Source organism: Oreochromis niloticus, linkage group LG10 (assembly GCF_001858045.2).
Source record: "Oreochromis niloticus isolate F11D_XX linkage group LG10, O_niloticus_UMD_NMBU, whole genome shotgun sequence".
NCBI lineage: Eukaryota > Metazoa > Chordata > Actinopteri > Cichliformes > Cichlidae > Oreochromis > Oreochromis niloticus.
In genome coordinates this window covers 30,857,424-30,870,456 of record NC_031975.2, presented here as the reverse complement: position 1 = coordinate 30,870,456, position 13,033 = coordinate 30,857,424, and the positions used below count along the sequence as shown (strand labels likewise).

At 42.5% G+C, this 13,033-nt stretch overlaps 1 protein-coding gene across 4 annotated transcripts in view; it reads left to right on the top strand.

The window, feature by feature from the left end:
- The window catches only part of sgcd (sarcoglycan, delta (dystrophin-associated glycoprotein)), a 413,854-nt gene that overhangs the window by 243,625 nt on the left and 157,196 nt on the right, over positions 1–13,033 (top strand). For all 4 annotated transcript variants that reach the window (XM_025910688.1, XM_013276741.3, XM_005472310.4 and 1 more), the window contains one exon: positions 9,129–9,314. In XM_025910688.1, coding sequence (XP_025766473.1) covers positions 9,129–9,314 — 186 coding nt within the window. The remainder of the gene's footprint in view (positions 1–9,128; positions 9,315–13,033) is intronic.

Below are 13,033 nucleotides of genomic sequence, written 5' to 3'. Positions count from 1 at the left end.
CGGTTTAGGATTAAAATGCACCTTATTAACAATATTAAACAGAACTTTATGTAAGAAAGTCCAGTTTCTTCCATAGCTTGTGATATCACGCTAACATGATTGGTCAGGTAATGGTCCTAGAGCCACATGTGTATGGTGATGAAGGAACAATACCAACAGACTGTAACACACAGACCCTTAAACCCATAAAGAGAAGCCGCCTTTCTTCATTTCCATGCTCATGGATGACATAACGTGTTAGAGCGTGAGTGAGACGGGGCTGTCACTCCCAGCCTGTCAGTTTCAAACATGCAGGATTGTTTTTGTGAACCAGAAACATCATCTGTTCCCTTTTAGTTCCCAAACCTAATGTGTGAAACACTAGAGTCACCAGCACACCTCCAGCCTTCTAACACAGATGTTCCAGGTGTCCAGAGACAGGGCCAAGGCTGACTTTGCCCACTTATCCCATATTGGCTTCTCTTCATTGGCTCCCTGTAGAATCACATTTAAAATCATTCTCAACACATACAACATCTTAAATAATCAGGCTCCATCCTTCTTGAAGACCTCATAGTAATCTACTGTTAAGATTAGACTTAAAACTTTCCTTTTTGATAAAGCATGTCATTAGGGTTGGATCAGGTGAGCCTGAATCCTCCCTTAGTGACACTGCTTAGGTTGCTGGGGGCTTCCCATGATGCATTAGTGTTTCCTCTTCACTCACCTTATTTTCACTCACTCTGCATTTAAACATTAGTTGTTATTAGTCCCCGGCTTTCTCCCTGCACCCCCAACCCATCACAGCCTGGTTTCCTGCAGTGATAGTTGGATGATGCAGTATTAAATTACCTAAATAGTGTCAATACCAAACATTGTTAGTTTATTTTGTTTGTGAATACATATTTTATTGGAATGCTTCATATCTAAACACTTCCTCAACAAAAGCTTGTTTAGATAGGAGGCAGCTTTCATCAGAGTTTCATCACATTTCTTCTGCTCTTTGCCTCCACCGGCTTTCACTGCATCACTGCTGATCTCTGATGTTTTTCTTGAGTTTTACAAAAGGAGCTGAAAAACTGAGGCTGTGGTGCTCCAACTAAAGAAAACGCTTGAGCTTCGCCTGTCTGGAGGTTAAAGCAGACCTGTTCCAGTCATTTCCAGGTTTTGTTGTTTGTTTTTCTACCAGAGTAGCTTTGCATGATTCACAGTTCAAAATAATCCTGAATCATACTGGGCATTGATGCTACTCTGCTCAGGATGTCTTTACTGTGTGAAACCACACAGAGCCAAAGATAAAAGCAGACATTCTACAATACTCATCTCATAATTGAGCCGTGTTCAATATGAGCATCCATCATTGTAACAGTAACATTAACACAACAGAAAACAGGGAAAAGCACAATAGGTTCTCTTCAGTGACCAACAGTCTGGGAAGTGTTTGCTTTGCATTCAGCTGATTACAATTTATTTCCACTTGCTTGTTTACTCACACATTGAAATGGCCAATAAACTCCCTCTGGCTGTCAGCCATTCCATGTATTCAAACATTTGGAGGCATGCAAGCCCCAATAATAGCCAATCCACTGGCAGCAGCCATCGGGTCCTGGTACCGATCCACATGTTGTCTATAAAAGTCCTAATGTGGAGCTGCCCGACTATTTGGCAGCAGGAATGACCAATAACATTTAGTAAAACCTCATTCCTCTCTCTAATCAGGGACAGACTTTGTTTTTCCACGATTGGGATTTCTTCAGGGTCTCTGAATGAATAGTTGGCTGAACAAGTGGCACCACTGGAAAGCAGCCGTGAAGGGAAAAAGACTCAAAGGCCAATGATTTTGATTTGCCTCCAATTTGCCACTTATTTTCTTCCTCCCTAGCTCTTCGGCTCCACTTTCTTAACGCGTGCACACACACACACACACACACACACACACACACACACACACACACACACACACACCTCGGCTCTGATGAGAGTGGCCATTATTTTTGCTTGAACCCAGCCCCATATTCGTTTCTCAGTCAGCCACTAGCCTAAGAGGTTATTGGAAAGCTATCAGAACTCTTTGTGCATGGATGGAAATTGTGTAGAAAGCACAGAGGAGAGAGTCGTTGTATTTCATCACTGCAGTGCATTTATTTGATTTGTGATATACTTTGTGAGGTGAGTAGATCCACAGCGTAATACTGCAGATGTAAAGGAATAAGAACCCACTAATGCAATGTGCACTTTCCTGAAACTTTGAAAACCATTAGCAATTTGTTATTGCGTTTGAATTTTTGAATAATGTTGCCATCTGTCTGTCGAGCCGCCATGTTCTGAGATATAAACAGTAAGGTTCCCCTCGGCGTCGGTGCTTGACAGCCAATAACTGGATGCCAAGAAGTAACAGCCTGTTTTTAAAGAGCGGAAACGTCTGCATTTAAAGGTTGGAAGGGTGGTGGTGGTGGAGGTTTGTCTGCCAGGGGACCAGCCAGGAGTTCAGTTTCTGTGATATATTGTTTGTTTAGTTTTTTTTACCTTTCTTTGATTGACTCTTTACTTTTGCAGTTACTTCATTAGTGTGGGGAAAAGATGATGGTGGAAAGAAACCACAGGATGAGGTTCAGGGTTAGGGTTACATCTCATAATTAGACCTAAGTGGGATCTGAAAAAAGTCCTGTATCGCCCAAATCATCATGGCACAGACACCAAATAAAAAGAAAAGAAACACCATTCACTTCAACAAAGTGGCGCTATTCGATGCCCCGTAAACGGTATTGAGCTGCTCAGGCTGATGCATTCTCTCACTTTACTACTTCTAAAAAAACATGCTTCCAATTTCAGGCAAAGACACGGAGACTAAAAAATGTATCTTAGTACCCAATAAGTTGAAGAATAGTTCATTATTTCATAGTGTCATGGTCTAGTCTCTTGGTTTCTGCCTCTGTGCTTCCTCGTGTAACGTTTTGTTTTCATGTCTGTGCCTCTCATTGTTTCAGTGTCAAGTCCGTGTCTCTGTGCCTGTCTCGTGTTTCCCCTTTTACTTTGACAGTCTCGTGTGCCGTGTTACTGTTTTCAGTTTGCTTCGCCCGGTCTCGTTGTGTGTGATTACTCCCAGCTGTGCTCTCGTTCCCTCGTTATCTCTGTGTATTTAAGCCGTCTGTCTTCCTCTGTTTGTTGTCGGATCATCTGTGTATCTCCTGCTGTATTTCACCATGTTCCAGGGTCCATGGTCCTCGTCGCTGGTTTTCATGTGCTGTGTTCCATGTCTCAGGTCTTTAGTTTCTTTATAGTTATTTTTGTAGTTGCTCCCAGTTTAGGTTTCGTCCAGTTCTTTGTCACTTTCTGCTTTTGTTTGTATTTTCTTCCTGCTGTCATTAAAATATACTTTCACTTTAAGTCCATCGTCAGTGTCGGAGTTTGGTCCATACTCTCTTTACTCCACGACAAATACTTTATAATATGGTATGGGACAGTATGAGATTAGGTAGTAGAACATGTTACGATATAAATTAATTTAATATCCCATTCAAGTTGCTCTTTAATCATAAACAGCAAAGGCAGTTTAGCTAGAGTGTATTTCAGTGGAAATATTCACTGAAGGGAAATTATTTCCGGTTAAGCTGGTGTGGTCGACCGTGCACGTTCGATGACACCGGTGTGATATGTGAGGAAAAATAGGAGTAACTCTTTCTCACTGCAGGCTGTAAACATTCTTATCTGTCTTATATAAGACGTTCTGTCATGTTGTAGGTTTTCAGTGTGTAGCACATTATTAAAAAGATGATTGCACATTTTAGAGTTGAGTAAAATAGCACAAAGACACTGGTCCACTGCTCCACAGAGGTGTGGAAAGCAAATTCAGTAGTTATCCTTCAGCGTATTGCAGACAGGTGGGAGGTGGACTCTCAGTGAGGGGGTCGGACAGCCTCGTTCTCCTTTGAGGAACATTTTACCGGCACATTTTTGATCCACTTGTCACCTTAGAGCTAAAGGTCGCTGATAAGAGTGGTCTCTCCCAGGATGACAGCGTGTCCCTCCATGGGGCCTAAGTGTTCTGAATGTTCTGACGACAGTGTTGAGAATCATGCTTTGGCCTCCACAGTGACAAAATCCCACCATGTGACACAGTGCAGCCCAGCATCATCATCAAAACACTGAGTGGATACGTTTTTAGAGGAATAGCAGTCCAAGGTCCGACAGACTGCCAGAGACTTCAGTCGTTTTAAGCGTGCATTGCAGCAATAACATTTCCTGGACACCCCCCAAAGGTCACGCATGTGAGAATGCAAATGTCCAATGCGGTCAGACCCAACATCAGCTGCTCCTTCACCTGCCAGCTTCCTTGTACAAGGTCTGTGTCGCGTTGAATTGCAGTGTTGCGCAAATAGAAAGACTAATAATAATTAATTAACAATTAGCTGATGGGCATCATTTATCCTGATCTGTTCAGGCCGCGCCCTCCATAAACCGCACAGACTACTTCCGATCTGTGTCCTTCGAGCAAGAAAGAACAATGGCGGCAAATGTCCCTGATCGATTCCCACAAATGTTCATGTCTGAAAACAGCTTTGAAAAATCAATGCCGAGGAGCATTCAAGTAGTTTTGGTGTAACGTAGTAACTCTGTACAGTATAAAAGATGAAAAGATACAAAAAGTGAAGCAAGCGCAGAACTTTCCTAAATCTGCATTCTTTTTAATGGCCACTAGGGGGCTGCAGGAAATTTGAGCTAACAGTAGTTTGTCTCCCATAAAAAATACTTTTTCAGTGAAAATGTAGGTCAATATCTAAAGTTTTTAAAAAAGGCTAATTTGTAGATTTTCTTCACTCCAAGTGACGTTGGGTAACAGTGCAGTGAGCGTGCACTTTCACACTTTGGACGTGATGAGAGAGAGTTTAAAACATCAATATATCACGAGTCTTCACAAACCCAGTGATGTCACAGCACCTGTATTCATCTTTCATGCTGTCCTCAGCTTTTCTGACCATTTATCATTTTTGAGCACATAAACTGAAAAATAAAAAATAACTGTATTATGTTTGTGATTTACTTTTTCTTATCAGCACCAACCAAGCAGAAAATGCTAGAGCATTGCTAACATGCGTGCCTGTGTGTACTAGCCCAAAGCGCTAATGTGAAAGCATAGCAGCAGCAGTTAGACTTTAAATATTTGTTTCTGAAGTTGTTCCTGCTTGCTGCAGACGTTGCGTCACCCTTCACCACCCTGACTGGAAACACATTCAGTACAGAATGCGTTCAGATCGTGGAAGGTTTTTTCTGAAATGTGACACATTTACACATGAATGGATGGGAACACACACATACTTCTCCATCTGACTTGATGCTGGTGTCACTGGGAGACTTGCTTTCCTGCCAAGCTGCCGAGGCTGTCGTCTCCACAACACCTGGAGAAGCTTGGCAACTCCTGAAGCATTCTGTGTGTTTGTGGGGTTTTTCTTCAAGGACTTTTTTCAGTTCAGTTTGTTCTGTTTCTGCAAAGCAGATTTTGTGAAAGTTGCACAAAATCACATCAAATCTGTCTGAATAAACTGCACTTTTGGAAGATATTAGCTGTATTTCTGATTGAAATTGAAAGGTGAGTGGCGTGGCCCGAGGATTTGGGGGAATTACAAATTGAGATGAAACCGAGTTGAAGTGAATAAAAACAGAGGTTTATTCACTGCAGGTTTCCAGATTTCTTTCTGAAGACTTTAACTCTGTGCAAACTTCTTTAATTTTCTCAGCTTAACAAATGTTGCTGACATATTCTGTTTCGTCTTGAAGTTTTCCTTTCATATCAGTTTAAGGGTCAGTTATCTGCGCCTGTCACACCTGAGAAGGAAGAAAAGAATCAGAAAACTAATCTAGAGAAAAGAAATTGACTGTTTTTTGTCTGTCTTTGTAGTGTGTGTGTGTGTGTGTGTGTGTGTGTGTGTGTGTGTTTGCTTTTTGTAAACAAATGTCATTTGAACTGGATTCTGTTGAAACGGGTGATTGGACAGGACAGCAGTTTGTCTGCCATGACTCGCAGCCATATTTGGAAGGGCTTCTTGCAGATGGAAACAGAAAAGAAAGTGTTGTGCAGGATGAGGGGCATCATTAATTCCCTCTCCCAGGCTCTGCAAGGATATTGCCAGAGAGCTGATCAAACAGCCTGGGCCACTTTTGGCTCATACAGCTGTTGGTCGTTGTGTTCGTGCCTGTGTTTTATGTTTTGAACCGAAGATTCGGGTACTCGTGGTAAACTGCGAGGTCAGCCTCAGATAATCAAGGGTGAACCTGTGATTTTGTCTTTACAGATAACTTGTAATTACCACATTGCAGTAATGTAATTACAAAAATAAATAAATAAAATGGATTCTTGTCTTTGGCCACCGATGTCCTCACCTAAACATTGTTTCCAGAATTTACAGCTGCCCTCGAAGCACTCTGCCAGTCCGGTAATGTAATAGACTACTGGGAATTCTACCCTTCCGTTTTCTCCCAGTTATCAGGATTCAGATCAAGGAATGAGCAGAGCAACTGAAAATTCCCTCTCTCCTTCTCTATGAGGACGCAGAAGAGCAGCAGCCGGTCGCCTGAAGCTCCTTTCTGCTGCTTGTATCTGCAGCCCGATTTTTTTTTTTTTTTTGGTCAGTATTCACGACTTGAGGCTATAGATGAGCGTGAAAACCTAAATAGACTAAACTGACATTCGCCTTCAGGCTAAGCTCTTCCCTCCGTGATGTGGCGTCTCACTGTGGTGGAGGGCTTTGACTGATTTTCAGAGTGGACTACCCTTCACAGGCATACTACCTACAGGAAGAGCTATAGAGGTCCCTCGGCCCGTACATCACACACGGCCTTGGGGTTTTGATCCCGGCTGCCAAAAGACCTCAGGGTTGGTGTCGTGTTTATGTAACGGCCCCTGATATTTCACGCAGAAATGGGCAGATTTCCTTTGACATTTTCTGTGGCTTTTCAAGTCCAGTTAATCCAGTGGAAGCATTTGTATCCCCAGTTCTTCAGAAATTCAAATGTCTCTGGTGCTTATTGATAATTGAAATAAACAGACAAGACAATCACAGCTTCACGGGTGAGATTGAGGAAGGTGGCCAATTCAGAGCCAGAAAAACAAGGAGAAAATTTGCCACGAGGATCATAACCTTCAGCTTTTTTGCATTTAAAACTAGTAAGATTCACAGTGACATTCATGTAGGGGTGTGTGTGTGTGTCTACTTTAAATGCCATTTTAGAACAATCTCCGTTTGGACAGCTTTGTGCCTCTCTTGGCTTTTGTTTATTCTCACACTGCTTATTTCAAGCTTATCTATCAGCCTAGACGTTGCTAAGCTGCACCTCTTCAGCTCTCTGCATCTCCCCTCACACAGAAATGAAAATCGGACCATACACAATGAGATTTCCCCATTTTTGCTGACTGGTGTTTTGGAGTCTCCTCTGTAGCTTTCAGCACTCTCTCACCAGGGCCCTGTCTTGTGCCATTTGTTTCAGTTAGCGGGTAATGTGTGTGGTTGTCAAAAACAATTGGCTTGGGTGGTGTGAGGCACGCACTCCAAAGCGCGACCGACAGTAAATTGTATTTTTCCACAGAGTTATTAGGCCATTATTATGGCGCTAGAAGTGAACAATGCCTCCTCATCATCAACGGCAGACAATTAGAATCATCATTAATCGCCGCTATCGGCACATCAATGGGGCAAGGGGTTATAATGGAGTTATAGACCACTTATGGGGTAATCAATCAATGCGATCGCTAACTAAACTCTCTTTCATTGTGCCAAGGACTGAGTGGCCGGTCAGTGACTCAACCAAGAGCTATTGGATAGGAGTATGTGAGAGGAATGTTTATGGCATGTTATTTGTAGTAATGTTCAGTTGTGTCCAATCTCTTATCTTAAAGTCATTTTCCTCTGAGGCTCTGCAGAGCTGCATCCAAGCAATCATAGTCAGCTCCATCCTGCAGCCCCAAGGGGCTACAATAATGGCTGAATACATAAAGGCCAGATTAGAGTAAATTGATGCTGTTATTGCTGTTCCACACCAGCACCAGTGGAACATTTAGCAGCTAAACAGGCAGACAGTTTTCTCAGGAGACGGTGAAGACCCAATAAGAGCTCAAAGACAAACGATGATTGGACTGTGATGAATAGAAATGTTGCTCTTTTGTCTGATGAATGCTGAAATATTTACCATTACTGTTTGAAAGATGTTGCGTCAGTGCGACCAAAACAAGTTGTTTTTGATGCCAGTGAAAAGGCCACGCGCGCTAATCCAACACTTCAATGGTTACTTCTCGCTGAGACTGGCTTCAAAAACGTCCATAACACTTGGTGGCATTCAGTGAGGTACATCTGAGTACAGTGAACTCATGTTCAAGAAACCAGTTTGAGATGTGAGATTTGTGACGTGATGTATTAACCTGGTGCAAACATCCATCATCAGACCAGGAAATGTGTTTTTTGTCTGATCTTGGTGAGCTTGTATGAACTGTACCCTCAGTTTCTTGCTCTGAGCTAACAGGATGATCTTCTGCTGCTGTAGCTCATCTGCTTCAAGGCTTAAAATGTTGTTTCTGCAAAGATGCTCTTCTGCTCACCTTCATCATGGTTAATTAAGTTACTGAATTCCAAATCCCAGATTAAACCTGAAGTTATCCAGCCAAGTCCTGCTTTATACTATAGGCCTCTGGAAGAATCCTGTGTGAAGCTACATGTCAGAAATGACTCTTTTTGCAGTTTGTGAAGCACATTTACCCACTGACTAAGTACACAGTGCTTATTTGAGGAGTGGGGCCTAAAACTGAGAGGGAAGTGGATTTCCTGTTTTGTACTTGTGATGTTTTATGTAGTTGGTTTTGTGCTGTTTGGTTTTATTTGCCTTTCACAGATCTGTGACTACTGCAGCTTTAATGCAGCTTTAACTATGCAGATGCCCTGTAATCATCTCTTCAGATGAAACGGCAGCCCACAGGGGACAAAAACACAGCATCATGACACTTATTTGCCTTATAAAAGCTATCCAAATAAACAATGTTGTCAGTGCGAACCGGGCTTTCAGCAAACCCCAGAGAAACAGCCTTGTTAGCAGGAAGCAACCCTAAGGTCAGCGTGCTGCCCTCGGCTATAATCCTTTCTCTCTTATTCTCTGTCTCCTCTCAGATGACCCAAGAACAGTGCACTCATAGGAACAATGTCCAGAGTTCAGAGAAACCACAAGTGTACAAAGTGGGAATATACGGCTGGAGGAAACGCTGCCTTTACTTCTTCGTCCTGCTGCTGATGATCCTGATCCTGATCAACTTGGCACTAACTATCTGGATCCTCAAAGTCATGAACTTCACCATAGTAAGTCGCACATTTTTATCATTTGCATGCTGCTGGCGTTTCCTCACACAACCTTAAAATACTTGTTTTTCAGTCATCACACCGCTTAGATTTCCTCCTTACATGTGAATCACACTTCTATGTCAGATCTACATCTTAACCTCCGCCATAACTGGGTTTCTATCTTAACCCTACACCGCCACCTTCTACATGACCTGACGTGAACCTCCCGAGAAATATAAATACACATCGGGTCAGCGCGTACCACAACGACCGGAATGGCGTGGAAGGTTACGGTGTAGTGATAAAAGGAGTTTTGTAAGTTATGATGTAAAGCTTAAATCAACCTTTATGTTACATGAAATATGATGCTTATGATGGGCCAGTCAGAATCATTAGATACTGAGCCTTTGTCTTTGAGGTTCATCTCTGTAACCGCTCGACATTTAAACCTCTGCTTCACTCCGATGCCGTGCTTTTAGTTATTATTTATTTATACCACATCAGGGCTCGCTTGTTCATAAGCTTCAGATGTGATAGCTTTTTAAATTTTCATGCAGTTGATTGCACACTTTGTTGGTGAAATGCTCGGCAGATTGACTGCCTCTGCAGGTGGTTTGAGCAACGAGAGAAACGCCAGGCGTCTTGGACTTGTTTTGAAATTACAGCTTAATTTCAGAAACTGCCTTTTTACAACTTCTCTGTATAACTCCATTTTCAGCTGCATTACTTTTTTCTTCTTCTCCTCCTTTGCAACTTGTCTCCATCTTGTAAAAAAACAAAAAACAATCACAAAACAATTTGTTCTCACCACACAGACTGCAGTTTGTCTAACTGAACCTGATCTAAAGGATAAAACCTGAACTGTAAAGCTGTCGCCCTCCTCCTCCTCCTCCCGGAGCTCCTCCATGCTACCACTACATCAAACAAAACAAACGCTTGGAGCTCCGCTTTTTCACATATGAATAACTTTACCGGAGAATCACACAGCAGACTAATTTGCATCAAGATTGCTCTATTTTCTGTGCTAAGCAGGCACTGCCGGATTGTTTTCATACAGCACTTTCCACAGATCCCATTGCTAAGCAATATTTTTATATATTTAACGTAGATGAGCTTTCACTCTGTTGCAGACATTTTGTGTCATCGTCTGCTACGTATCCAAGTGGAAGTCTTTAACAACAGATCTGAACTGCTGTTATCTGAACCACAGGCCTGTTAGTATCCCAGCCTCCTTCATGGCAAAGACTACCAATTCATTTAGATTCAGTTCAATTCAGTTTTGCTTACATAGTGAAAAATCACCCCGACAGTCTCCTCAATGCATTTTATATTGTGAGGTAAAGACCCTAACAATCACACAACCCCCTGTGAGAAAGCACCAGGTGACAGTGGGGAGGAAAAACTCCCTTTTAACAGGAAGAAGCCTCCTGCACGACCAGGCTCAGGGAGGGGCGGGGCCATCTGCAACGTGCGGTTAGGGGTGAGGGGAGGACGACAGGACAAGGACACACTGTGCAAGAGAGACAGAGATTATTAATAAGAGTGGTGTATAAACACTCAGTGCATCATGGGAAGCCCACAGCAGCCCAGCCCTACTGCAGTGTAACAACGGGAGGATTCAGGGTCACCTGATCCTAACTATATGCTTTATTAAAAAGGAAAGTTTTAAACATAGGGAGGGTGTCTGTCTCCTGAATCCAAACTGGCACCAGTGTTACCAGTGTAGCCAGCAGCCATGCTCCCGTGCACAGCAGATCCTGTTTACCCTCTTTTATCGATTAATGTTTCAGATCTATTTTTGGCTTCATGATGCAAACTGTTAACATCACTGGATGTCGGTCATTGCGTGGTCCAACATTTTTTTTTGTAACTGTGTGTTTATTGAATTTTAAACTTTACACTTACACCAAAATTAAACAAGACAAAACCAACATAATAGAACGAAACAAAACAAACAGACAAACAAACAACCCGGCTCATGAATACCAAGAAATAAATAGAAAATCCAGACATTTTAATTATAAGATACGATTAACAATACATATATGTAAAATAGCAGTGATCTGCTTGCATTACACCAAGGCCCGTGAGAAAATAGCAGAGATATCCAGACCAACATACGCCATAAATGGGTCCCATATTTTATGAAACTTTTTGTCCCTACTATGTAGCCTACATGTTAAGAAATCTAATGACACATATTCCAATACCGTCCGGTGCCACTGAGTTTTAGATGGGGCCGTGTCCGTGATCCAGTTCAAAAGGACACATTTCCTCGCACAGAATGTTAACAGCGCATAGAGCTGCTTTCCAAACTTCCCCCTGATTTTGTCATTTGCCACTCCAAGTAGCATGCACAGTGGATTACATTCAGTGTCAGTGGTGAAGATCTTATCCAGTTCGCGCTTTATGAGAAACCAGAATTGTTGTATTTTCCGGCAGGACCATAGACAGTGCGTTAGGTTGCCCACCTCTATTTTACATTTAGGGCACAGCGGAGAAAGTCTGAATTGTATTTATGGCGTTGAGAAGGTGATATGTGAGCTCTGTGTAGGATTTTTAGTTGGATTGCCTTTACTTTATTACAGACGCTCAGAGATTTAGCATTCTCCCAGACTTCGTCCCATACCTCGTCACTGATCCCTATATGTAATTCTTTTTCCCAAGTCCTCTTCAAATAGGTTGTGTCAGTGACCCCAAATTTTGTTAACAGGCCATAGCAAATTTTTATAGAAGTTCTAAGATTTGGCTGAAATATTTGCTTTTCACATTTAGAGACGGTCTGATTAGTGAGTATCGTTGTAGCCCTTTGTATATGGTCCCTCACTTGTAAATATCTAAAAAAGTCATGCCTATGAATGTTGTATTTATCGATTAACTGGTTAAAGGACATAAGATTAGACCCGTCCATTAAGTCAGAAAAGGTAGAAATACCATTCGCAGCCCATTTCCGAAAGCCAGGGTCAGTGGTCCCAGGCAAAAAAAGAGGATAATCGGATAGGGGAGTGAAAAGAGATGTTAAGTGAGACCTTCCTGCTAGTTTTTGAACCATTCGCCAAGCTTTAACAGTAATGTGAGTGGGTTGCTACAGAGCGTCGTTAAGGTCTTAAGTTTCCCCACAAAAAGCAAACTTTTCAGAGGGAAGTTAGACATAGAGCTCTCAATATCCAACCAGTGTGGTCCGACATTTATCCGCTTCACTTATGGGGGATTTCCCTTGTATGTTAATGAGCATAATGTAAGCTTAGAGAAATTAAAACAGATAGCTGACTGTTGTAGTCAAAGACCGAGCTGAGATCTGGCCTGTGGTTGATGCAGGGTTTTCTTTTTGTGTCATTCTCTGCACAGTTTCAAATCGCACCAGGAGCATTTCAGCAGTGGGCCGCGTAGTCAGCATGGGGTCTTTCATTCTGAAGCTTGACCGGATTCTCTTTGCATTTCTCTGTCTGACTTCCTGCCCTCCAGCTCTGCAAAGCTTGAAGTGGCTTCTGTGTAAAACAGACCGGACATTGCTCTAAGTGGCACAGAGCAGAGAGCGGCTCTGGGACGCTTGTGAAATGTGCTTCAGAGCATTTGGTGGAATAAGGAACGAATATCAGCTCCAGCTTCAGAGCTGTGAGGCGATGCAGTCCTGCCTGGTGTGTGTTGGGGTTAACTTACAGATAGTAATGATTCAGTACTCAGTAGCCTCTCAGTTTGATGCACCACTTAACTTGAGAGAGCACAGAAAGAGCAAG